General features: G+C 37.2%; 1 protein-coding gene across 1 annotated transcript; it reads left to right on the top strand.

The window, feature by feature from the left end:
• Window positions 1-9,846: 9,846 nt before the first annotated feature.
• Window positions 9,847-13,395, top strand: LOC143887430 (gibberellin-regulated protein 6-like). Its single transcript, XM_077391514.1, has 4 exons — window positions 9,847-9,998; window positions 10,079-10,129; window positions 10,565-10,598; window positions 13,038-13,395. Exons 1-4 carry the CDS (start codon window positions 9,927-9,929, stop codon window positions 13,217-13,219), a joined length of 339 nt encoding a protein of 112 aa, XP_077247629.1. The 5' UTR covers window positions 9,847-9,926; the 3' UTR covers window positions 13,220-13,395.
• Window positions 13,396-26,774: the final 13,379 nt, after the last annotated feature.

The following is a 26,774-nucleotide window of genomic DNA, read 5'->3' as shown; positions in this document are numbered from 1 at the left end:
TTCGTGACCTCAATACCCTCTTCCATTGAGAATTGCTCTATTAGTTTCTCCGAAATATCTTCCAGGGTTCTCACCTCCTCGGGCTTTAGCCTTAGAAACCACTTCTTTGCGATCCCAATCAAAGAAATCGGGAACAACTGGGCCATCTGCTCACGGCTCAGACCATACTGCTGGGACAAAATGATAAACCACCTCATGTGGTTACGCGGACACCCGGTTCCGTCATATTTGTCATAATCAGGAGCTTTGAAGTTGGGCGGTAAAGAAACTGTTGAAGACAGTATTAATTCAGAGACGTCAAATTTCTTGGGTCCCTGGACTCTCATCTGCTCCATCTCATGAGCCATCTTGCTGAATTTCTCAGACATTTCCTTCTCAAATTTTTCAAATTTTTCTTTTTCTTTATCAACCTCTGGAGCACAATACTCTGCAGCATACTGACCATCATCTAAATCCACCTCGAAAGACTGGATAACGGGTCTATGCGACTCCGGAGCTGGAACATGAGAAGGCTGAAGTACGGGCCTAGACGTGGAAGTCTTATCACTTATCTGTGTTTTCATGTTTGCCATTTCTTCTTTCATTCCCGCCATATCTCTGGTGAGGTTTTTCATCATCTCTTGCATGCTCATTAAAAGTTCAGTTGTGTCTGCCATTTGATTTACTTCAAATAAATTTGAAGACTCTGGTGAAGAAGGTAAACGAACTGAAGATGACACAGAGGAATCAAAGTGGCGAACGAGTCTAGACACTGGGGTAGGTCTCGACCAGGTGGGCTTAGCTTGAAAGTCTTTTTTGGGAGCGATGGTTGCTATCTTTCAGAATCCTGATTGGAAGTTAACAAACTAGGTTACATGATTGACAAATAAGATAGTTTGTACCAATAGAGACAAAAGAAAAAACAAACATCCTTTGTATTGATTATACTGACAGCAATCGCTGAAAACCCTGAATCACTGACTGTTTATAACATGTCAAGTAAAATTTTTTGAATTTTCATCTATAATGGAATCAAATTTACAAGTTTTGACTCAATAAAAGAAATGACAATCTTGATCCAAAAATCCTCATGGTGGATAGAAATGACGAAGAGGAGGCACAATGGATTGCTCCCCTCCATACTGACGCTGAATCCTGGCAGGAACATAGAAGGAAGTCCTTTTGAGACCAAGAAGACGAACGTAGCATACGCACCTACCTGGTGCCCCTGGATTCTAACGATAGAGTTCCCATTTAAAATGATTTTAGCTCAAATTTCTCCAAAGTTAATAAAAATGGCATTTTTAAAGAGTTAGGCAATGTTTCAAGAACTCCCCAGCAGAGTCGCCAGCCTGTGGACCCCGATCCGGAGAGGACGAGTGCGGCGAGGGACGCGAGGTCCCCACAGCAATCCTCTAAGATCATCCATAATGTGAAGGAGAGCTCTGCCAAGGAACTCTCGAAACGGATGCCACCCTCACAGCATAGCACGAGTGGCGATACAAAACGAATGAGATACATCCTGATCAGGAGCCAGGGCTCGAAACCGAGATGTACCTAAAAAGAACTCAGAGTCGCCATCCATGGATAGGCCATGGAACCCTAAAATCAAATCCTCTGTGCAATGGATAACCAGAAATATATATGGGTTCGTGCCTGGTTACGAATGGGGAAGGTCTGAGAGCACCCCCAATTCGCCCGAGTGCAAGCACTTGGTCTCTTATGCCATTTTCATTAATTCCAAAGAAGTTTGAGTAAAAATCATGTGAAATGGGAACAATCCTCAGGAATCGTCTACCTAAGCATGCATTTCCTGAGAATGGAGAAATAAACACGTAAAATGAAATGAAAAATGTGTCACCTAAGCAAAGCTAGGTTATGAGTGACATGCCTAATGTGTGTCTAAGTTTCTGGTGGACACGCACATGCAAGCTACAACCAAAGGTATAGTATCAGTACAAGAAAGTAAGAAAACATATCAAAACATGAGACACAAATCTATGCTATGTATGACGGGACAAGACAAGTCCTAACTCTAATGCAGGACTGGACTCGGACCAGAATGGCCATCCATCCTAGCTGCACTACGTATCCCGGCCTCGGGAAGAATCGGAGCCCACGTAGTTCGATGCCCTATTCAAAATTATGATGCCTAAGACACCTAGACCTCTATCCTAGACTCGATCTAAAAGACCGGACTAGTTATTAAAGCTTCTTGAACTATTATTTAAATTCCAATGAATGGTGGATTTTAGGACATCCTATATGCCCTAACTAAATGCAGATTGATTAGCCTTAAGCTAATGCAGGTGGTTCCTACAATCCTATGTGTAACTAGGCCGTGCAACCTAATGAAAACCACGGGATGACTATATGCCTAGTCTAGCCATCGGTTCGACTAAATGTCTAACCGATCGACTCGAGGCCTCCTAACTCTAGGGACACTCACACGACAGGACATACCATATCAATACAAATCAAGACAAACTCCTAACTCTAGAACACAACCTAAACAGCTAGGACATACTCCTAACTCTAGAGGAAGATCTTTTTGAAAATGGTTTGAATATTTTTGTAACTTTGAAAGATTTAAAATTTTTATTTTTAAAGGTTTGGCTGGACTTGGGATGTGGATCCCAAGCTGCACTACGTACCTCGTGGAAGAGGATCAAGCCAACGTAGTTCGAAACGAACTCTCTACCTATCAAACACTTACGGCAAATCAACTATGCTCTAATAATACTATTATAAGAGCAAATGAGTCAAAGACTCTCTAATGACAGTAACTGGAGAATAAATGAGTCAAAGACTCTCTAATAAAAGCGACTAAAGGATAAACGAGTCAAAGACTCTCTAATAAGAGCAACTGATAACACTGAAATGAGATAACGAAGTCAAAGACTCTCTAATAATACTGCAAATAAAACAGATGAGTCAAAGACTCTCTAAAAACGGAAACACGAGTCAAAGACTCCAATGACACCAACTAAAAGATAAATGAGTCAAAGACTCTCTAAAGGAAAAGAAACACGAGTCAAAGACTCCACTAACATTAACTAAAGGATTAATGAGTAAAGACTCTCTAAAAGAGATGAAAAACACGAGTCAAAGACTCCACTAACACCAACTAAAGGATATATGAGTCAAAGACTCTCTAAAGGAAAAGAAATACGAGTCAAAGACTCCACTAACACCAACTAAAGGATAAATGAGTCAAAGACTCTCTAAAAGAGATGAAAATACGAGTCAAAGACTCCACTAACACCAACTAAAGGATATATGAGTCAAAGACTCTCTAAAGGAAAAGAAATACGAGTCAAAGACTCCACTAACACCAACTAAAGGATAAATGAGTCAAAGACTCTCTAAAAGAGATGAAAATACGAGTCAAAGACTCCACTAACACCAACTAAAGGATATATGAGTCAAAGACTCTCTAAAGGAAAAGAAACACGAGTCAAAGACTCTACTAACACCAACTAAAGGCTAAATGAGTCAAAGACTCTCTAAAGGAAAAGAAACATGAGTCAAAGACTCTACTAACACCAACTAAAGGATAAATGAGTCAAAGACTCTCTAAAAGAGGTGAAAACACGAGTCAAAGACTCTACTAACACCAACTAAAGGATATACGAGTCAAAGACTCTCTAAAGGAAAAGAAACACGAGTCAAAGACTCCACTAACACCAACTAAAGGATAAATGAGTCAAAGACTCTCTAAAAGAGATGAAAACACGAGTCAAATCAGATAATATAAGATTGAAAATCTGTGATCAAGATGAAATGAGATAGCATAAGATTGCTTTCAACGGATGGATCATGAATGACTAATCCTATGAGATCTTTGGAAATGAATGGGATTTACATCCTAACCCCAAAGGAAAAGTTTTTTAATCTTCGCACATTTTATCAGTGTTACCTGAAGGCATCAACCCTAACCCTAATCTAGCGGAGTGGAGAAAGGATCTCGACTCATGACTTTGTTTGTGTACCTAGGACCGATCGTAGCCATTGGAAGATGGACTACGGCCTAATCTAGACACAAATGGGTAGGATATCCTAAACTAGGCTCACACACGTGATGCACATGTGTTCGTATACTACATGCATGTGTGGGTTAATCTAGGGGTAAGGCCAAGAGTTCCCTTAGCGCGAATCCATGTTCGATATACTGTACCAGTGTCCGGCGTATCAGTACGTGAACAAGAGATCCGTTTACGTACCATAAAGGTACTAGGCTAAGGGTGGAATGCTTCTCTAGCACAGAGGCACCAGGTGATGAAATCCCAGTCAACCATGCTAGATAACACTCCGGGTTCCTAAAATAGGACATGTGTGCATGTGAGATGCAGGGGTTTAGATGCAAGTGATGTAAGTGTGTGCAATAAGTTCGCGCAATCTATGATGCCTTCAGGTTTTGTTAGATTAAGTTTGAGTAAATGTGATGAGAAAATAAAACATACAAACTAATCACAGCATCAGGATTTTACAAAGGAAATCAGTGATTCCTAAGGTTTCTATTTTGATAATTTAATGATTGAATATGTGATGGAATATTATGATCTGGAAATTTTTAAAACAATTTGATTTTAATTCAATTTACTCAAGGATTTTAAAAGGTTTCAATTCAGATTGTAGATTTACACATCAACATATAACAAATCTTTTCAGAACAAGATGAAATTTTTACAGTAACTTCTCCTTAATTATATAAGATTATAATAAAAATTTCATAGATTTTAAATGTGGTTTGCTATTAGTTTTTCAATGTTGAAAGTTTCTGTCCAGATTGTGAATTAACACAGTAACGTATAGCAAATCAATTCAAAACAATATGAAATTTCTATAGTATGTGTATTACAATAAGAAAGGATTACTGTAAAAGTTTCATAAATTTTAAAAATGATTTACTATTAATTTACGATTTTACAAATATCCATCCAGATTATGAATTAACAAAGAAACACATAGTAAATCAAATCCAAATCAGTTTAAACTTTATGAAAACATGTAATTCCAGTAGTAATTATCAAACAAATATTTTCAGAAGTTTTCATTGCAATGTACTATTTTTATCAGATTTAATACAGCATGCATGATTTTACGTAAAAAATCATAAACAAATATCCAACAGCAACCAAAAATCTTGAAAAATTCACGGGAGATTAGATTAGATTTAATTTGCATCTCATCCAAATTTCACTTTTGAAAACATTATAGAGTTTTTGAAAATTGGTTTTTTCCAAAAATACCCCTAGAGTTAAATGAATTTTTAAACCCTTTAAATCAAATCAAGAATTCATAAAGAAATTCGTACTAATTCAAAATCTTACAATTATGTTATGTTTAAATTTTCATTGATTTTGGATCTATGTTGACATCTTCTTAAATTCAATCTTTAGAATTTTACCCCTTTGAGGGTAAAGTTCAAAAGGTCAAATTACGGTCAAAACGAAGTCAAAATTCTTCGAAATTCCAGATTTCTACACTTCTTAATGTTCAAAACACTCAGAGATTGAAAAAAACATATTTTGAATAACAATAAGAAAAAATAAAAATAAATCACAAATTCAATCCTAGCATGCTTCTAGTTTAAGATATATGAAAGAGGGTTTTGGAATACCAACCTTGCTAGCTCTCCTTGTCTCTAGGGTAAGTAATCCTCGGATATACGCTTTGTCTTACCCTTTCAATTAGCAAAGAAAACCCCAAAAAAAAATATTGCCGCCGATCCGTTCCGCCGTCTTCACTTTCTCTTAGAGGGAAGGATTGGGAGGTGATTGGGAGAGATAATGGAAGAAGAATATAGGGAAAGGGATTGGAGGGAGTGATTGGAAGAGATAATGGAAGAGAAAAAGATAATGGAAGATAAATCTCTCCTCTTTTCCTTCCTTTTATGGATGGGAAGGAAGATATATATAGGGAGAGAAAGAGAGAGAGAGAGATGTGTTGGTGGAGAGCTCATCATGTTGTCCCTCTTAGTGGAGAATCCATCATCATTCTTCTTAGTGGAGGGCCCATCATGTTTCTTAGTGGAGAATCCATCATCATTCTTCTTAGTGGAGGGCCCATCATGTTTCTTAGTGGAGAATCCATCATCATTCTTCTTAGTGGAGGGCCCATCATGTTTCTTAGTGGAGAATCCATCATTATTGTTCTTAGTGGAGGGCCCATCATGTTTCTTTAGTGGAGAATCCATCATTATTGTTCTTCATAAGAGGCCTCACAAGAGGCCCTACTGAGGCCCCACAATGTGGGCCCCACAACGCGGGCCCCACAACGTGGGCCCCACAATGTGGGCCCTCGGTTGATTCGAATTTTAAACAAATGTTCAATGCGGGCCCACCAAACGGGTCCAAATTCTCCCTCGCTTGGATTCTTATGAATAATCTCTCTCAACCTCTCACGGAAAAATGCGAAACATGGCGGAAATGATCGGATGGGGTTTCTCCCAAGCATAGCGAACTTGGGTCCGGTCAAAATGGGGTGTCTACAGAATGCCATCTGGAAACATGTACCCCAACTGTCAGAACGGTGTGTTTGCCACAAATGGTTTATTTTTTCTCTTCATATACACTCAACTCCTATTATTAAAGCATCAATTCCCTTAATGTTAATCTTTATTTGTTAGTTTGAAGAATTTGTTGCTCAAAATAAATGGATGTTAAGAAAGCTTTTATTCATGGAAAGTTCAAAAGCATAAATGTAGTTCAAAAGCTTTTAGTATGAGAGGTAAGACTACAAACTACATCTACATCTCTACTATGCCAGGTGAGAATACAAATTTATCAACTGACTACAAACTACATCTCTACTTTGTACTCACACCGAAGACAAATCATGAAAAATAAACAGAGACTAGGTAGGGTTTACTGTTTTCGAGGTTTCGTACGTGCTTCACCATCGTCGAGATCGCCGGAGAGATTGCCTACGGCTCTGTTTGGTTGTCAAAAACCAGGCATCTCATTAGAATTTTGTGGGAATTTTAGATGCCGGCACGTCGTTTGGTTGTGTTTTTCAAACCCGATGGTCAAAACACCCACAACAATGCCGGGACACGGTCGGCCCACGTGGCTCTCCAATGAGAACCGAATGGCAAACCCCCAAAACCGAGTTTTTTTATTAGAATTTCAACAGGAATTGGCTTCTCAAACGACGGATGAGGCTCCACGCACTGCTTCGTCGCATATCTTCCGCAAAATTCTTGCAACCAAATGGCATTTGGGAATTTAGTTCCAACGAAATTCTAGTAAGCATCCATACAACCAAATGTTACTTCAAAACCCCACCCCCATAAGGTCCTTTCATTGCCATTCTGCACAAATCCCCTTTCACTTCCCATTCCCGCCGAGATTCACGAACCAAACAGACCCGTAGAGATCGCCAGAGGAGAGGACGAAAAAAAAAAAACACAGACGGGAGGAGAGAAGAGGGAAGAGAAACAGAGGGAAAAAACTGAAATGCTTTTTTATTTTTAAAAGTCATATCACCTGTTTCTGCCAGAGGGGCATTCTCGTCATTGCAAATTTTGAAAACCAAATTTTGACCCCCTTCTGTCATTTCCAGCATACACTTGACCCCTCTGATATTATTTCTTTTATTTGTCCCCCCTCTGTCAAATTTTCCCAAAAGTATAAAATATACGCACCAGTTGAAATGTTCTAATGGAGGGCGTCTTGTAGCTGGAAGGACGCTCTTTTGAAGTGTGCTCTCTAGTAGTTACTTTTTGGGATATGTTTATCCCATGGGGAATTGATAGCGTCCATCGCAAAAGGCATTTCGCGGCTGGACTTTTGCATATCAGACCAGCCACCTCATGAATGGAGACAAAAGGTTGTCTCCATTCACGAGGTGGATGGTCTGATATGAGAAAGACCAGCTGCGAAATGCCTTTTGCAATGGACCCTAGCAAATCGCTATCCCACATGGACTATAAATATTCTGATCACGGAGGGTGCCCATTCATTTATAACCCATCCACATCTATTTGCTTTTTCCGATGTGGGATCTAACTTTTGCGTGCAACTCCAAAAATCTCCCCTCCACGTGGAAGCAACGTGGACAATCTCGTCTCTCAATGCGGCGGCAACGTGGGATTTGGGTAGGGGTGTTTGTTCGGTTATAACCGAATCGAATAGACTGAAATTTGATAACCAAAATAATTTCGGTTATCAAATTTCGATAACCAAAACCGAACCAAAATTTCAAAAAACCGAACCGATTAAAAATTCGGTTATAAACCAAATAGTGGGAGAAAAAGAGGGAAAAAGCAAAATCTCGGTTTGGATCGGAGGGCTAGGATCATCCTATCGAAATAATTTTTGAGCACAACCTAATTAAGTTGTGATCAATCAAATGGACGGTTTTGATCATCCTACGGAGTGCCCATATAGCATTTTTTATGAAAAAATAATGGTTTTTATCATAATTTCGGTTATTCGGTTAACCAAATTTTTTTTTTGAGATAACCAAAACCGAAACCGAATAAGCGAATTTCCAAAAAATAAAATAACCGAAACCGAACCGAAAAGGAAAAGGAACCGAACCGACCAAACCAATTCGGTTTGGTTTGGTTATTCGGTTATAACCGAATAATGAACACTGAACCACGAGATACTATATCGGGGTTCTAGAGATTTTCCAAGAAGAAATTTCCGCCCTCGGAGGCAAACCATGGGGTTACCATGCCCTTTGCTCTTATACCATCCGTAGAGAATTTAACTGAATAGAACTCACCCCTAAAAGCTAGTCGTTAGAGGGAGGATGCCCATTCCCTTAGAACCCATCCACATCTATTTACTTTTTCTGATGTGGGATCTTGCTTTTGCGTGGAACCCCAACAAAAGGAACCGATCTCTTGCCATGTATATGGCTTCAACCACAACCGTCCAAATTAAATGGGATATTGCTTGTTCCAAAAGATTTATTGTCAAATTTAATCTCCTACTTAAAGCATGCGTATGAGCCATATGTGGCAGGCACTATGTGAACTCTACAAGAAAGTTGGTCTTCACCAGCGTTCCTTTATGTCGCTAATAATAACAAAAATTGAGATTCTCTTATAGTTGAAAATTATTGATTAGGTCCACCACATAACATGAGCAAGGGTAGACACATCTGACTTCCCTCGTTTTGATAATGGCACTCCTCTCACTGTGTTAATCACCTTTTTATACTGGGATTGATAGCTTTACAGGGCAACTGTAACAACGTCTACCAGATAATTAGAAAAGTGTGAATAGCCCTAATGTAATATCCGTGGTGGGCCCATGATACTGAACTCATGTTGGTGGAAGATGATAAAAATAAAGGGGGCGGTGGAAACAAAAAGAGTGAATGTGAATACAAAAAATAGGGTAGAAGTTGATACTTACACTCGCTTCGGTTGGTAGAAAATCGGTAAATTGAGTGGTTTTTTCTATGTACTTATTCGTTACGCCTGGTTCACACTTCTGCCAAGAGAAGCTAAACTGTTGATTTTTTGTGGTCCTTTACCTTACATATGAGATGTCCATTCGAGATGGGTCCAAAACTGTGTGGGTCACCTCACCATATTTTAGAAGATCAACGGTTTTCGTTTTCACATTCATGCTTCTATATATGTTTACCATTTTTCATGCTTAAACGGTCCTTGGTTTAAATAATCAGAGATAATTTTGTACTTAGAAATTAGATCACAGAAGGCACTTATTTTCTCCGGTAAGGAGTAAATATTCAACTTCTAATGAACATAGAATACCTCCACTGCTTCAAAAAAAACACCCGTACTTGAAAAAGCTGCCTTGACCAACTAAAGGTCCAAATGGGAAACAACGAAAGAGAAACATTAAATGAGGTGTCGGTGGAATGTAAGAGTGGATTTCAATTTAATTCAACTATTTAATTTTCACAACCTTATAAATTGGATCCCATGTTCAGAGCCTGGTGAGCTTCCTAGGCTAGTTTTCATGGAGAGATCTGCTTTTGCTCTGCTCTTCCTTGTGTTTTTATGCTTTGCAGGAATCATAGCTTCAACTGAGGTGATCTTTCTCTCTAAATCAACAATGTATGTTACATTCTTTCCATAACATTTAGCTTTACTAAAGATCTTCTTTTGCAGGCTCTTTTAGAGAAGGAGTTCGAACTGGGCTTGGTTTCTCTTGGAAAGAAGGTTTGTGGGAAAAGAATAAGGGAAAAAAAAAAATCAAAACATATAGTTATCTCTTAAAACTTTCATTCTCCAAGGCCATTAGTGGATTGCAACAAAAACATTTCTGACGGAAAATTTTTTCTTCGGATTTTTTTTCTTTCCACGATTATGAAGAAAATAATATGAATATGGTTAATTTAAAGGGATATATATCATCATAAATTGAAGGTTAATCTAAATAAAAATTGAATAGGGTTGGTTGAGGTTATCTTTATTAGTGTCTAAAAAAAAGTAGGAAGTTTTAGAAATTTTTTTCCTTACCGAACTTCTTTAGAAAATTCCTGCAATCCAAACGAGGCCTAAGAAAAGAAAGACTAAAAAGAAAACAAAAGCAATTCCTGTTTATATTACCAGTTCTAATACTACAAAGACTTATTTTTTTCCTGTCGATGGCAGCACAAGCACAAGCATTCTGGGTTTTCTGAGGCAGGTATGAATAAGTTTTTTTTTTTTTTTTTTGGACTTAAGAAATCTTTGTTGATTTTATGAGGAGTTCTAAACCGAAGGGTGCCTTTGCAAAAAGGGATGAAAGCAAGGGTGGCCTTCATTTTAGAACTCCTATTCTTTTAATTACGGTCTGTTCCAGTGAAGGTTTTAAATTTTGACCGAAATCCGAAATTTCGGTCCAAAATTTTGGGTTTCGGTGGATACCGAAATCGAAATCAATAAAACCCGACATAGTAGTTTATTTCGGCCGAAATTTCAAATTTTCAGTGGAAATTTCGTCCAAAATTTAAGGGATTTCACCAAAAAATCTCAATTTATAATAATTATTTAATATTACCCTAAATTTCAGCCGAAATTACCGAAATTTAGGCCGAAAGATAAAATAGCCGGTGATTCATTTCGTTCGATTTCGACCGAAATTTCGAAATCGGTGAGGACCAAAATGCATTCCGAAACCAAAATTTGAAACCTTGGTTCCAATGAGGGTAAATTTGGGGGAGTAATCCATTTCAAGGTAAACCATTTCGGTGCAATCTACTTACCATGTATTGGTTTACCATTGATTTAATTTTCGTTGTTCCATTATATAAAGTAAATAAGGGGGTATTTTATTTCTAGTGTTCTAGGGTCATATATTGTTGAGGGTAAATGGCATAAGGGTATTTTAATCAAATTCCATGGCTTAGGGGTATTTTGGTTATTTTCACGAGATATTGGGTATTTCGTTCATTTCCATAGTGCATGAGTATGCTTGTCATTTTTACCCGATACGATGTATTTTGATCTTTTTTTGTCATGAGGGTATTTTAGTCATATTCCATGACTCGGTTATTCTTTATTTTACCCTATATGGGGTATTTTGATCATTTTTATGTCATAAGGGAATTGTAGTCATTTTCCATGTCCCAGGGGTATTTTGGTCATTTTCACCCGATACGGGATTTCGGTCATTTCCATGATGCAAGGGTATTCTTGTATTTTTACCCGATACAACGTATTTTGATCATTTTTTTTGTCATGGGGGTATTTTAGTCATTCTCTATGACTCGAGGGTATTTTAGTCATTTTATCCTATACCGAAGTATTTTGATTTTTTATGTCACAAGGGTATTTTAGTCATTTTTCATGACCCGGGAAATTTTGGTAACTTCATTGACTTTTTCAGGGAATTTTGGTCCTTAGTGTATGTTATTTTGCCTTTTTCAGGGTAAATAGGTAGCAACACAGAAACTACTTAAACGAATGTTTGACCCCCTATTTCCCCTCACTGGAACAGACCCTTGTGAGAGACTATCCTAGTGCAACTCAAATCCTACCATTGATGAAATGTACATCCTTCAGTAAATCTGGCAGGTACAATCATTGATTTGGGCTGTCCAACCGCAGGTTGCAGTTGTTCAAAATGTAGCCTGAGTAGACAATTGATACCGTCCAATGAATTGATTTGCTTTTTGCCATCCATCTATAAGCTCTTGACTGGATGGCTAGGATTATCTTATCAAAGTAGTTTCTGGATCTTAGGGTTGGGGTTCCCCCACAGAGATGGTCTAGTCAAGGACAGAATATAAATTCGAGGAAACAATAGATGGATATTGCACATGTGGGACGAAAAGGATTATCCAAGCATAACATATTTGGGCTCAGTGGCCGCCTTATCAATGGTTAGGATCACCGTGATGGATTTTTGGGAAATCTACAAGCCATTAATAGTTAAATAGAAAAGTGTAAAATGAAAAATATTGTTAGAGTACGAGAGATCTCCCCATTGGATTATCAAAGGATATTCGTCATCAATTATGCAAGTGTGCATCGAATTGGAGAATTTTGATTACATTTGTAATTAGGAATATTTTATTACAATTAGACATACATTTAAGGGAGCATGTTAAAGTATGAGAGATCCCACCATTGGATCATCTTGGTGGTAGATTAGGAAACTAGGCTAGATAAGGCAAGCTAAATAAATTAGAATATTAGATTTGATTTGATTTGGTGGTAAATTAGGGTAGGTAAGCTTATTAGGTAAATAGATTAGATTTAAATTATTTCTTTACTTTATTATCTTAAATTCTTTCCATATTTATCCTTTTAGGGATTTGCCAGCCAATTTCGCAGAAAGCACTGGCTTTTGCATGTGAGTACAGCTACACAGTTTGACGTTTTGGCAGATTTTGTCTTACTCATTTAATTTATCTAAGGTGGCCGTTCTCACATGCAAAAGCCAGCCGCGAAATGACTTTCCGTGAAATTGGCTAGAAAATCCCATAAGCACTCATTAAGTTCATTGTAAATCATGTAAGACTAATAGAAAAACTCTGATTTTATCAAATATGAATGCAATTATAAAAATAAGAAAATGTATCTCGTTGACATGGGTGTGTGTTCCTCAATGTTGGTGATTTTGTGAAATGTGGTTTTGCAGAATGCCCAGGTGCATGCTCTTTCAGGTGTTCAAAGACAGCCTACCACAAGCCATGTATGTTCTTCTGCCAGAAGTGTTGTTTTAAGTGCAAATGTGTTCCTCCAGGCACTTATGCCCATAAGGAGGTTTGCCCTTGTTACAACAACTGGAAGACTCAGAGTGGAGGGCCCAAATGCCCTTAAAGCCTCCTCCCCCTTACTACTGCCTCAGAACTTTTAACAAGAAAATCTCATTAGAATTCAGTTTTCTATCTTTGCAAGGATTTTTATCTATGTTTAAGAATTGAAAATGATTGTGATCAAAGCACATACTTTTGTAGTTCAGCTTGAACGAGAAAAATAATTATCCATGTTTAAGATATTGAAGTTCTTGTGATGTAACATTGGAACTCTAATGCATTGGACTCAGAAAGCCAAGCTGATTTGGCTGATAAAGATTGGAGTTATGACCAGATAGGGTCAGGTAGAAGGGCCAATCTGATAAGAATTATTGTCTCGTTACGTATCCATGTGAAATTAAACTTATGCAAAGGGGTAAGGGTGTAGGACACCTCCAACTGAAATTAGGGGAGTAAGGTTTACTCTGTTCCACTATGAACACTAAGGCCATGTCTTGCCGCCACGATTTTTTTTTCTTGATAAAGTAGTGTCTCGAAGTGGTGAGAGGAGTAGGGGGGGTGCGAGGAGAGAGAGGCAGATGATGGTGAGAACTGGCTAAAAATCTGGAAAAATTCTGGGGCATATTGAATAAAGAAAATCTGGAAAAAATTGATCCTATTTTGAGTTACATTTTTTGTTTCCTGATTTTTAGCTAATTGTCATCCTCATCTCACTCGTGACCTCCCAAATCTCTCTCCTTCTCCCACCCTCCCTACTTCTCTCACCACTTGGAGACACTAATTTATCATGAAAAGAAAATTCATGGGACTTGGCCTAAGAGAATTGATGATGTGTAGCTTGCCCCAGATGTTGGGTAACAACCTTGTATTTAGTGACATAGGAAGATCTTACAAGGAATCACTCTAAAATTAGAAGGATCAGAATGGAATATAACATATACACTAATGTTGGCGTCTGTTAACACCCCAATTTGGCCATGTTTGTGCGCAGGCGTGTCAGAACTGGTCGCAGTTCAAGATGTTCGGTCAATTTTGACTCGAAGCAACAACTTACAACAACGTGATATTAGTTGCGAGAAATTATATGGTGCCCGCAGGTCCCGTGTTGGTACGATGGAAGTACCATCCTCGATATTTGATCCAACAGTAGCCTCTTAAAAAAATAAAAAGTAGGCTGCTGTTGGATTAAATATCAAGGTTGGTACTACCATTGTTTTAAATTTCGGCTAAATCCGAAATTTTGGAATGAAATTTTGAATTTCAGTTAAGAGTTCTCATCAAACTCTACATGATAAGTTGTCAAGTCTTTAATATTGAAGTTCGGTGAGTATTGATATTTGGACGGATCTCAATCTTGTATGCGTTTTCCTCAATTTTCTTAAGCACTCGAAAAGGGCCATCCACACAATCTTAAAATTTGCCAAACATCCTTGGTTTAAGAAAACTCGCCCTCGAGTATTGAAGTATTGAAGAAAGTTCATCAATTGAAACTTCCGAAGATCAAACTCCACTTTATAATCTCCATGACGAAGTGATAATTTGTCTAGATTTTGAACATGTTTGAATACGTAAATATCCACTGTGGGCTTCAATGTTGAATGGAATAAAAATGGATCAATGTAATTGGATGAAAAAATCGATGTAATTTTTGTCCATTCACATGTCTCTTCAATATCTATCGGTTCACCTAATATGCAATCGGATCTAATTTCTTTGGTGATGAATTCATTGAATGCCATGAAGCTCCCCGTGCTCCTCATTAGCTTCAACAATAAGTTAGTGCCTTAAGAGTAGTTCAAAATTTTATATTCCAAAATCTTCATGGATATCTGAATCTATTCTAAATCCAAATCAAACTGTGATTCTCACCAATTAATAGTTATGATTTGTATCCAAATCACATTACGATTCGATTAGAAACATATCATATACAAGAAGTAAAAAACAAGGTAGCAACTTTTTTCGTGGCTCGGTCAGTAAGGTCATGAAATATTTCCACTTTTTTATCTTGTATTTTATACATATTGGGGGGACCGTTTTCTCTTTACCTGGACCAATACACGATATTCTTTTAGTATATCTGGGATCAGGTCTTATACTAGGGGGTCTAGGAGTAGTATTACTTACTAATCTAATTATTTCTACCTTTTCATTGGGATTGGTTCTTGTTTGTATATCCTATTCCATATTCTATCTAACTCCTATTTTGTAGCTGTACAGCTGCTCCTTATTTACGAGGGAGCTGTAAATTTCTTAATCATATTTTCTCTGATGTTCATGATTGGTTCAGAATTTTATAATAATTTCTATCTTTGGACTATTGGAGATGGGGTTACTTTACTCATTTGTACAAGTATTCTTTTTTCACTAATGACTACTATCTCAGATACATCATGGTATGGAAACAAATCATCAATCGAGCGAAAGAATTTAGCTAAAGCGAAACATTGCTTTAGGAAGCAATGGTGGGTTCCACCATAAATGGGCCATAATGCTCAAATCACACCGTTGGCAATTCAAATGGACCGTCCTTAGTCAACTCACCGGATTTGCTACAACTGGCCCAAAATCTTCAAACAATGATAAGAATACCAATCATAGATCTAGAATTATGGATGCACGTTGACCGTCGGATTGCAGGACAGATATCCATGGATAGTAGTTATCCATTGCTTTTCACAGAACTGTTGGTCTATTCAGAATAACACTTTAGGAAGGAGAGTTGTAGTGCCATTAAAATAAGATTCGATTCATTTGGATTTTCTAATGCTGATTGAGATATGCATCACCATATTAGAACAAGACTCCTCTTGGTAATGAATGTCCAAGATGGAGTATAGAACGTTCAACACCTTCGTGTGGTTTTGGTTTTCAAAAAGGAGTCCAAGATAGGAGCAAAACTATAGTTGTTTATTACTGGGGAAAGTCACCAGAGGGCCATCCAATCTAGTAGTAGCTTGATTGATTTTGCTAAAAAAGATATTACGTAGAGGATTTTTAGGATCTAGATAAGAGTATCAAATTATTTACTTTCTTAGAATTATTTGCAATATTGGGCATTCTTACGATTCTTGATTTCTACTTGGATCATCTTTTAGGAACAGAATAATATGTCAATAACCTCTTGACTTTGTGAAGCTAGGGTGATGCAAATGGAAATCCCCAAGAATAGTTCGGTTCGTTGGCGTGGAACAAGTTTCTTATTTTTTAATTTGTATTTTCATCATTTTATTTGTAGTATTTTTTTAGGGCATCAAATCTTGTTCTTTTGGCCTAATTTTGGTGTTTTAAAAAAGGTTTTTCGATTACCTATCTAAAGAGCTCAAGATTATGGGATTTTGACTTGATTTGGCTAAGTTATAGGTAATTTTGGGATATGTTAAATGTCTATTACGGGATTACTATTTTAGGTAAGTTTTTAGTCAAGTTTTAGGTTTTATTTATGTTATTATAGATGGACGGCTATGATTAGTTGCTTGGGTATTAAGTTAGTTTTTAGGGTTTCTTTTCTTATAAATATATGTTATGTAGGCATTGTAATGGACTTTGATTATTGAATAAAATTTGCCTTTAGGCTTTTGAGTTCTTTTGAGAACTTTTGGTTGCTTGGATTAGCGTCTGCAGGAGTATTTTCAAGTTTCGCTCTGAGAAACTTGACTTCGACGGTGATCGAAGTATTCTATTCCCTATGACAGTGTTCAAAGGGCCCCCTTTTTATTTATTTTATCAATCTTGCATCCGCTGCTGCGCCACGGAGAGCATCCAGATTTTTGGACTGCATCAGTTGGTATCTGAGCTGACTGGGTTGAAGAAAAAGTTTGGTAGCAAAGTTTGAGTGGATTCGTGATGGCTACAGATTATCTTTGATCAGTTCAGAGAAGAGTTGCCGAATGCCAAGATTGGGAGGTAACACAGGACTTAAAATCATTTTATTATTACTTAGAGCAGGAAATCATAAATTGGGAATCCTCACCAATTTATGATGAATATTCGGAAGATGAATATTTGATTATTGCTACAAGTTCAGATCAGGAGTCATTATCTTTAAATTGTGACGAAGCGATATTCAAATCACTTGAAGTGATGATTGTTGTGCCGCTTGAAATCATGGACAAAGAACCAAGAGAAATTGGATCGACAATATATTAGGTGAACTAATGGAGATTAAAGAGATGGGTGAATGGAAAAATAATAAATCAATTTTTTCATCAATTTATATTGATCCATTTTTATTAGATCATACGCTCAAGCTTACCATGGATATTCATGACTTCAAGCCTCTTTTGGAACACACCCTATCCGTGGAAGGGCCTTCCAAATGAATGCTTTAGATCCCAAAAAAAATGCGGGGCCACATGTGTTTTTGAGCTATAGCTTAGATAAGCTTATCTGAGCTATAGCTCAGGACCACTTTCCTCATATATATATATATAATACTATATAGCAGAATAGAAAATGGAGAATTATTGTCCATTTAACACGTCAATGTTGATGATTTTTACCGTTTTTTGCCCTCTCCACATATCTATACATACTATCTATGTGAGAGTAAAATCGTAATCTACATACGAAAAGTACCGACACAGCGTACCTGTCTATGACAATTACGGAAAAAACCACCAAGAAGAGGTAAAGACATATGACAATGACGAAAGAACTACTTTATATTACTCATGCAGGACAATTGCAAAATATTGACGGATTCTAGGCATCTAAAGAGGAACAACAATAGGATCAGCCTATATGGATTGGAGGGCTAGGATCAGCATATATCGATTGGAGGGCTAGGATCAACCTATGGAAATGATTTTACGGGCACAACCGATTGATGTTGTGTTCCATGTTTCATCACATGGACGGCTAGGATCAACTTTATGTTTTTTTAATAAAAAATCTATAGGGTGATCTTAACCATCCGATTTAAGAGGAACAACATATTATGGAAGCCTCTATAGATTGGAGGGCTAGGATCAGCCTATGGAAATGATTTTTAGGGCACAACCTATTTATGTTGTGTTCCATCATATGGACGGTTTGGACCAACCTATGATGTGGTCCGTACAGTTCTTTGTCAGCCCGTGCATCGCACGGGGTTTTTTTACTAGTATATATATATATATATATATATATATATATATATACACACACACACACACACACACACACACACACACATACATTTACAACAATGTAATTGACTCATTGACTATTGTTGCTTAGTAACATACAAACCTTTTAATATAGGCTAGTGTTCTGATGACTCGTCATTCAACAACTTGCTACTGAATAATACTTGGTGATTCTCAAGTTTCTTGGAAGACCAAAAAGCAACATAAGATTTCTCGTGCTTCTGTAGGGGCGGAATATCGTGATATGGCTATCGCAAACTGTAAACCCACATGGCTCTTCTATCTTATGCGGGATTTAGGTGTATCACAGTTGCATCCCAGAACTCTATTTTGCAATAATCAAGCTTCCCTTCCATAGCCACATATCTATTCTTTCATGCGTGAAGAAAGGACATAGAACTCGATAGTAATTTCGTTCATGAAAAATTCAGTCAAGCATGATTTGCATGTAATTTTCTAAATTCCTAGCAGCTTGCCAGTCTATTTAATAAACCTTTGGTGAAAGTCTAATTTCAAAATCTTGTTCGCAAGTTGGGTATTCACTTTGTTCACACTCCAACATGAGGGGGAAAACGAGGAAGGTTCGAAGAGGTTACCGGAAACATTGGTGACCAAGTTGGGTAAAGGTTAGACGTAATAACAATATTAAATGAGTCAATTACATTGATGTACATATAGGGATATACATCATTGGTAAGGTTGTGTCTTTATTACAAGGACACAAAAATCAATGAGGAAATTATGCTGTTGTACACATATATAGAGAGATACAAATCCCATAATTAATGGTATTTATGTTATTCTAAACATTAACTTAATGATCCCTTTGAATCTTGGGCAGTGAAAACAAAGAAAAATCCAAGTATAAACGAGATGGGTTTGATGTACCTTGTGCCATGACCGTTACTCTGTGTTGCGTAATCCGTTGATCCATCTGTAATTTCTGAGCACAGTGAAGGCCTAGAAATGCCCCTTTTCTCTTCTCTTCCTTTGCACAAACCTCAGTTTTTGGTAAACCTCTCTTAAGGCAAACTCTCCTTCTCTCGATGAGCTCTCAAGTTGTGGTGGTAGGAAAAGGGACTAATGGTCTCTTTTTATAAGCAAAAGCTCCCATGGAACTTTCCTTCATTGCCCCCCAACTTTGTTTGGTTTTTACACTCAAATTAGAAACTGTAATTTGAGTTAACTTTCATTCGCCAAATGTTTCTTAACTTAAGGATTCAACCCTAAGTGAAGAAAGGTTGCTTAAATATGCAAATCCACGCATTTTGGCAACTTCAAAATATGGAAACAACCAAGGTTTGAAACTCTAATTTTGAAAAATGTCTAACAGTCTCCCACTTGGCCCGCATGGGCTTTATATGATGCAAGCCTCTCCTAGCTTCAAATTTGTTAGCCACATGGGGGTGGGCTACATTATTATTCCTTTCTTAATAGTAAATTTACATTCCTTTCAATAAGCGTTCTAACAATGGATAATGTGATCATTGGACTAACAATCTATCTAGTGACCTCCCCATGGTCACAATGTCAGTAAACTTACCACATAAATGAACTATGGTCCACTTTATGTCATTACCGACAATCTGCTTGTTTAAATCATCCATTCAATGTTCACAATATAAATAGTGGAAAAGTAGATAACTTTATTTATCAGGATCAAAACCTCAAAGTGATCACAATACAATGTCTATAAACTTTATGTAGACTCCCTCCAAATAACATAATCACCCTTGCCCATCAACGTTAAGCACGCTTTATGGTCATTAACGACCTCAAGTGCTAAGCCTTTCATTATTGGATCTGCTAACATAAGTGCGGTACTTATGTACTCAATAGACATTAATTGATCTTGAATTATTTTTCTCATGACAACATGTCAACATATTGACTCCTTACTTTATTTGTTGTTCTTGGAAAAGTAAAACTGCAACGGAATTATCACAACATATTCTCAGTTTCTTGTTGATTATAAACAAGGTAACACCCTGAGACAAAATTCCACAACTACAAGGCATAGGTTATGGCCTTGTAATACACCATAAACTCCAAATCCAAGGTAGAAGCAACTAATGGTGTATATCTTACTTTTTCTCAATATCCAAGAATTTCTACAAAAATATCCTTGAGCAGAACTCTAGGTGTCCGACAATTACTAAGTCGAGATTAGATCAACCAATTTCCTTAGGGTCATCTAATCTACTGTATGTGAGCCTTCAGTCCCTTACACACAATCTTCTTGGCATCTTCCCAATGACCCATTCATAAGATCACATTGGTACCTTCTAACTTGGCCCACCACATAGGTTATGCCGTGATAAGTGCGAACTCAAGCATTTACGAGATTCCCAATTATGGAACTATAGGGCATTCTCTTTATATGCTCCTGTTCGATACTGGGACCTACAAACTTAACTGAATATATCATCACTAGCCATAAGGGGAACAACTAGTGGGGCACTTATCCATATTGATAATTCAAAAACCTTTGTCAATATAGGCTTTCTAAGATATTCTCAATAATCCTTAAGTCCCAACTAGGTGAACATAGATTTCTGTCGTACATCATAGATTTCTGTCATACAGAATGTTCACCCTAAATCTTCTATACAAAGATTCCTTTCAAGACATAGTCAACATGGCACTAAAGTAATTCATCACCTTTAGGCAGAAGAATTACTTAGGCTAGACACCATGGCGGACTCCACAACTGAGGCGGAATACATCGCTGCGAGTGATGCGGCGAATGAGGCGGTATGGTTGTGGAAGTTTAAAGACGAACTTGGAGTCATACCTTCTGTTGAGACCTACTACACTGTATTGTGATAACAACGGGGATATCACTCAAGCAAAGGAACCAAGGTCTCATCAAAAGTCAAAGCACATTCTTAAAAAATATCGATACAAGAAATTATCGACAGAGGGGATGTGGCCATAGCTAAAGTAGTTTCAATGGACAATGTGGCAAATCCTTTGACCAAGTCCCTTACTCAAAAATTTTTTGGTAAGCATCTAGAGGGAATGGGTCTTGGATACATGCATGACTAGCTTTGAGGGCAAGTGGGAGATTGTTAGAGTACATGGCCTGAAAAGCCAGTAGAATGATATTTAGTAAGCTATACAAATTTATTTCATGACATAAATGGGTAATTATACTTATGAATGTGTGTGATGTGCTTATTTTATGACACATGTTCGTCCTTAGGTAGCATAGTAGAAATTCCATAGTCAAAGGATTCACAGATCCAGGGGACCAAGGAGATATGGCATCTCGGTTCTATGCAAGCTTTAACAGTTCCTAGATGGGAAAGAGACCGGAGATCTCTTTCTATCTGCAACTAGCACTAGTCTTGCCTAGATGCACGTGTCGTGAGGTTACTTATCTCGGTAATCTAGGTAGTGGACCCTAAGAAAGAAGAGTGGGTGCGATGATTGGATTTCACAACCAAACCGGATCAAACAAAGAACAACTTGTGGATAAGAGAATGTATAAAGTTGTTCTTCTAGATAGGACCCTTCACATGTTCTTAGACCTTAGGGATCTTATTGGTGTGTCGGCCTGTTCAAGGGTATTAGTCTATCTCATAGTGATTCTAGTTTAGAGTCACATTCGGATAGAGCTATATCCTAGAAGAAACCCTTGAGATCAATAGTGATACTCAACAAGGGATTCTTCACCCTAAAAGTTAGGGATTGCCATCTATAATTTTGTCAGAGAGTTAGGCCTATTAAATAGCCTGCCCAGGCAGACTTGATAAAAGGTCTATCAAAATGTTTTAAGAGACATTGAAATAGTTTTCGAAGGATTTTACAAATCCATTAGGAGGCTGAACACCGCTTGACCAAAATGGTATATCATGTGCGGGCCAAGGGGGTAAGAGGTGTCCACCTCCCGTATGACTCAACTCAGCAGATGTAGTCGAGAAGAAAGGACTTGCACATACAAGATGTGATTAGGGGTAGGATAATCTGACAGTCATCTTCAGGGTTACGTCTCGATGGAGGCCACTGACCTAATGCGAGGGTAGTTTAACTACAGAGCGAGATCACAGTGGGGCCCACCATAGGGTTCTACAGGATCGACCGTCGGATCCCTACGACGATACCACTCGTAACTGGAATGAGCTGGTAACATTCAAATGGATTAGGGTTCCGCATTTTATGTAATTGCACGGATGGATATGATCCATTAGATTAAAGTGGATATTTATTAATTATATATATATATATATATATATGTTGATAGTTGTATATATACATATATTTGTTAAGTAACGAGAGATATTAAGAGAATTTTTTGAAGACAGATTGAATCCGAAATAACTCTCATTAGATAAGAGTTAGTAATTAATTAAGTGGATAATTAATTTTACATTATTATATATTATTAATGTGATTATTAATAAGTATAATAATGTGAAATCCAAATGAGGATAGTTATTCCCAAACCGGTTTTGAAAGAGGAGTAAAATTGCAACGAAATTGGGAATTGGGATAATACTACACGTTTGGATAAGGTTGGTGGGCCCCCCCCACAAGTCCATAACAGATGGAGAGACGGGGCAAAAGTTTCCCTTAAGCTCAAGGACTATGAGTTGCATTCAAACTCCTCTTTGGATAAGAATTGCTATAATGTAGGATCTACAAAGCAAGCAATTTGTTTCCAACACCAACTTTTATGAGATAATGATGCAAAACGTGCGGCGTGGATCAAATCTTTTATTTTTTATTTTCTATTTTCGTCATTTTATTTGTAATATTTTTTAGAGCACCAAATCTTTTTCTTTTGGCATGATTTTGGTGTTTTTAGGAAGGTTTTTCGATTACCTGTCTAAAGAGCCCAAGATTATGTGATTTGGACTTGATTTGGCTAAGTTATAGGCAATTTTTGGATATGGTAAGTGTTTATTACGTGATTATTATTTTAGGATTATCATAGTCATATTTGTTGCTTTTATTTTTGTTACTTTAGATAGAAGATGAAGAATAATTGTTAGGCAAGTATTTTAGGGTTTCTATTCTTAGATTTTGACTCTCTATATTATGTAATGGCATGAGGAAAGAAAGATAGATTTGAATAGAGTTTATTTCTGGGATATCACTTGTGAAGGGAGCATTGGCTTTTTCACATGGGTGAAAGAGCTTCCCTCCTTTCACGTGTTATGTTGGAGTTTTTCTCCAAACCGTGGCATGGGTTTTCAAACCCCCAAAAGATTATTTTAGTAGCTTCTTGTGTTGATCTTCATATTGGTGTTGCTGCTCCACGCTCTCTGCATCAGTTGGTATCAGAGTACAAGGGATCTCCGACAAATGCACGACGGGATGAAGAAGTCGCTGGACCTAACGTTGGCCAGCCTGATCTAGCCGCAGAGAATGAAGAACTCCAACAACGGGTGAAGACTTTCACACAGTTAGCACTACTCGAAGCCCACCTCCACGAGAAGATGGCCATGGATTTGAGAGTGCGTTCGAGAGCCCTTTTCATGGCTATACTTCATATAAGGGATCATTATAAAAAAAAGCTTCATGGATGATATCAAGAAAAGATGGAAAAAGAAAGAAAAAATGGAAGGTTGGTGCAACGTCGAAAATCAGATTTTGAGGACGATGGCCAAAACTCGAGGTCGAGTTTTCTTCAAGCGGGGTTGAATGATGTAGAATGTGCGGCGTGGATAAAATCTTTTATTTTTATTTCTATTTTCGTCATTTTATTTGTAGTATTTTTTTAGGGAACCAAATCTTGTTCTTTTGGCATGATTTTGGTGTTTTTAGAAAGGTTTTTCGATTACCTATCTAAAGAGCCCAAATTACGCTACTTGGATTTGATTTGGCTAAGTTATAGGTAGTTTTAGGATATGGTAAGTGTTTATTACGAGATTACTATTTTAGGATTATGTTAGTCATATTTCATGCTTTTATTTTTGTTGCTTTAGATAGAAGATGAAGAATAATTGTAAGGGAAGTATTTAGGGTTGCTATTCTTAGATTTTGACTCTCTATATTATGTAATGGCACAAGGAAAGAAAGATAGATTTGAATAGAGTTTATTTTTGGGCTATCACTTGTGAAGAGAGCATTGGCTCTTTCACGTAGGTGAAGGATCTTCGCTCCTTTCACGTGTTATGTTGGAGGTTTTCTCCAAACCGTGGCATGGGTTTTCAAATCCCCACAAGATTATTTTAGTCGCTCCTTGTGTTGATCTTCATATTGGTGTTGCTGCTCCACGCTCCCTGCGTCAAATACGGCCACAAGGCTGGAGAGACACCTCAAAAATGCCCTCCCAATCTGATCTGGACGTCTCTACATAGCCTTGGATGTTTGGGAGGAGTCCCAATGCATCGAGGAGTCTCAATGCAACTAGTTTCTAAATTGGATAGGAATTGGGAGAGGGAAACAAGGACAAACTTAACCGAACTCTTTGTGAATAAATAAGGGAAAGGTCCGAACATTTTCTGATGCTTGGGAAGCTCAGAAATTCTTTCCCCTCTTCTCCCCCATTTTTGGAAAATCATTTTCCATTCTCTCTCTCATTCTCTTCTCCAAATGCCTGAAATACACACCATAGTTTCAAAGAGAAAGGCTTCCAATTTGATCCTCTAACCTCTACAACAAAGGTACTTATTATATCAGACATTAATTAAGTAAAATTTTTTTATTCACATCCACAATCAACGGGGCAAAGAAAAGAATCCATTGGTTTAACTTACGGGGTTCGCGGTGTTCAGTATGATCACAACCGTTCGAGGAGTAGTTCAAGGAACGAGGTTCCTTGATTTCTTCTTCAAAGAGGTATTAACTGATGTTTAATTAAAAATCATAACTAATCTAGACTTTAAGATCTTGGGCAAAAGCAAGATCGAAAAAAAAATTTAAAGTTCTATGCTTTTTGTTCTGCATAGCAATCTTGCCGGAAGGGGATAACCTTCCTTCAAGTGGTATCAGAGAAACTAGGGCGCATATTAGGGTAATAATCTAACCAAATATATATCATGCGTTATATCCGCTGTGAGTCCGGACGTTCTATCCCGGCTATCCGAGGTTGTTAGTCCATAGTGTTAATTGATGTACATAAGGACTGTTATGTAAAGATCAGCAATTTCGATCTACTCAATGGAATTTTTGATCTAATATTTCTTGATGGTTAAAAGGTAGACTCGAATACAAGTCCAACGCATCAAGAATTATCAAAATTCGATGAGCAGATTGGGAGATATGATTTTTTCAAGTTAGGCCAAAATTGCTGATTTTTATTTCGGGAATTACATGATTTATTTCAGAATGGCCACAAAGTTGTGAAAAAATTTATAGCCCATGATTAAATTTTTTTAAAATTATTTGGTTGTGAAATAAGTATAATTAGTAACTAATATGGTAGTCCAAATAATTTTTATCCCACTTAAAATATTAAAAAATTATGCTATTCTGATAGGGTTCTCAAAACCACTATTTTGAGCTTTTCTCACTCAAAAGATTTCATTTTTTTGTGATGACTTCTGAGTTCATAAGAATTTATTCTATCATGTTTCTTTTGATGTCAGTAGTTTTTGTTGTTGAATTAAAATTTAATTAATTTAATTTCAGCATGATTTGATCATTATTGGTGAAAATTGGGCAAAAAGGTTTATTCGGCCTCTATCCATGCAATTAAAAGTCCGCAATGTAATCATTAACGGTTTTATTCGTTTATGTACTCCTTCTGGGCAGCTGTGCGGACAACTGATTTCCCATGGAGATTTTCTTTTGGTGTAAACATTGTTTATAGTGTAGGACACTAGGGCAGTTTATTTTCAATATACATCATAAGGACTGAAGAAAGAAAATCGCTCTTGAGGTGCTCAATCAAAGAATCAAAGAGAGTTTGGACATGGCAATGCTTCAAGAAGGCTATAAATGATGGTGGATCTCGATTCTATCGATTCAAAGGAGTGTGGATGCATTCTTTATGGTTATTCCAGATCTAAGATACTTCATATGATGAAGTATATCAGTACCAATACCTTCGAAAAAATGCCTTGAGGTCGGTAGATTTTTTTATTGCGAATAACGAATAGTTTCCCAAATTTCAACTTTTATTTTGGTAATATGGAATTATGGGAATTAACTAATTCTAAAATAGTTAGATAATTCTTAAATGGTTAGTGGGAGAATTCCTATAAATCGAAGATGCCAAAATTAAGCTTATGGATGTGGTTGTTTTATTTTTCATGGTTTGGATGTGTGATGGTTGATTGTATTTTTCTTTCCTTATGTATGTATTTCCATTGGATAGTTTGGTTTGTATACACACATAGAAATCAGATTTTCCCACATAAAAGATACACTCTTTATAAAATATTAAGCTGTAAATGGAGATTTAAATCGAAAGGATTAATCTCCATGGCCTTCCATAGCCATCTATTGGTTGGCTAGTGTAGAAAATAAGACGGTCATATGCTAAAGAATAAGGTAATCTTGATTTTCTATCTAGAGTAACTAATTGATTTCTATAAG

This window comes from Tasmannia lanceolata, unplaced genomic scaffold (assembly GCF_043159265.1).
Source record: "Tasmannia lanceolata isolate RefF3 unplaced genomic scaffold, GAP_Taslan_0.1 ptg000012l, whole genome shotgun sequence".
Taxonomy (NCBI): Eukaryota; Viridiplantae; Streptophyta; class Magnoliopsida; order Canellales; family Winteraceae; genus Tasmannia; species Tasmannia lanceolata.
Note: the sequence above shows the minus strand (reverse complement) of the source record. Positions and strands in the feature narration are given on the sequence as shown.

Excerpts from the sequence above, each read along its gene's own strand:
- LOC143887430 (XM_077391514.1), top strand. The coding sequence starts at position 9,927 with ATGGAGAGATCTGCTTTTGCTCTGCTCTTCCTTGTGTTTTTATGCTTT. Across the intron at positions 9,999-10,078 it reads GAATCATAGCTTCAACTGAG|GCTCTTTTAGAGAAGGAGTT; the intron begins GTGATCTTTCTC and ends CTTCTTTTGCAG. Across the intron at positions 10,599-13,037 it reads TTCTGGGTTTTCTGAGGCAG|AATGCCCAGGTGCATGCTCT; the intron begins GTATGAATAAGT and ends GTGGTTTTGCAG.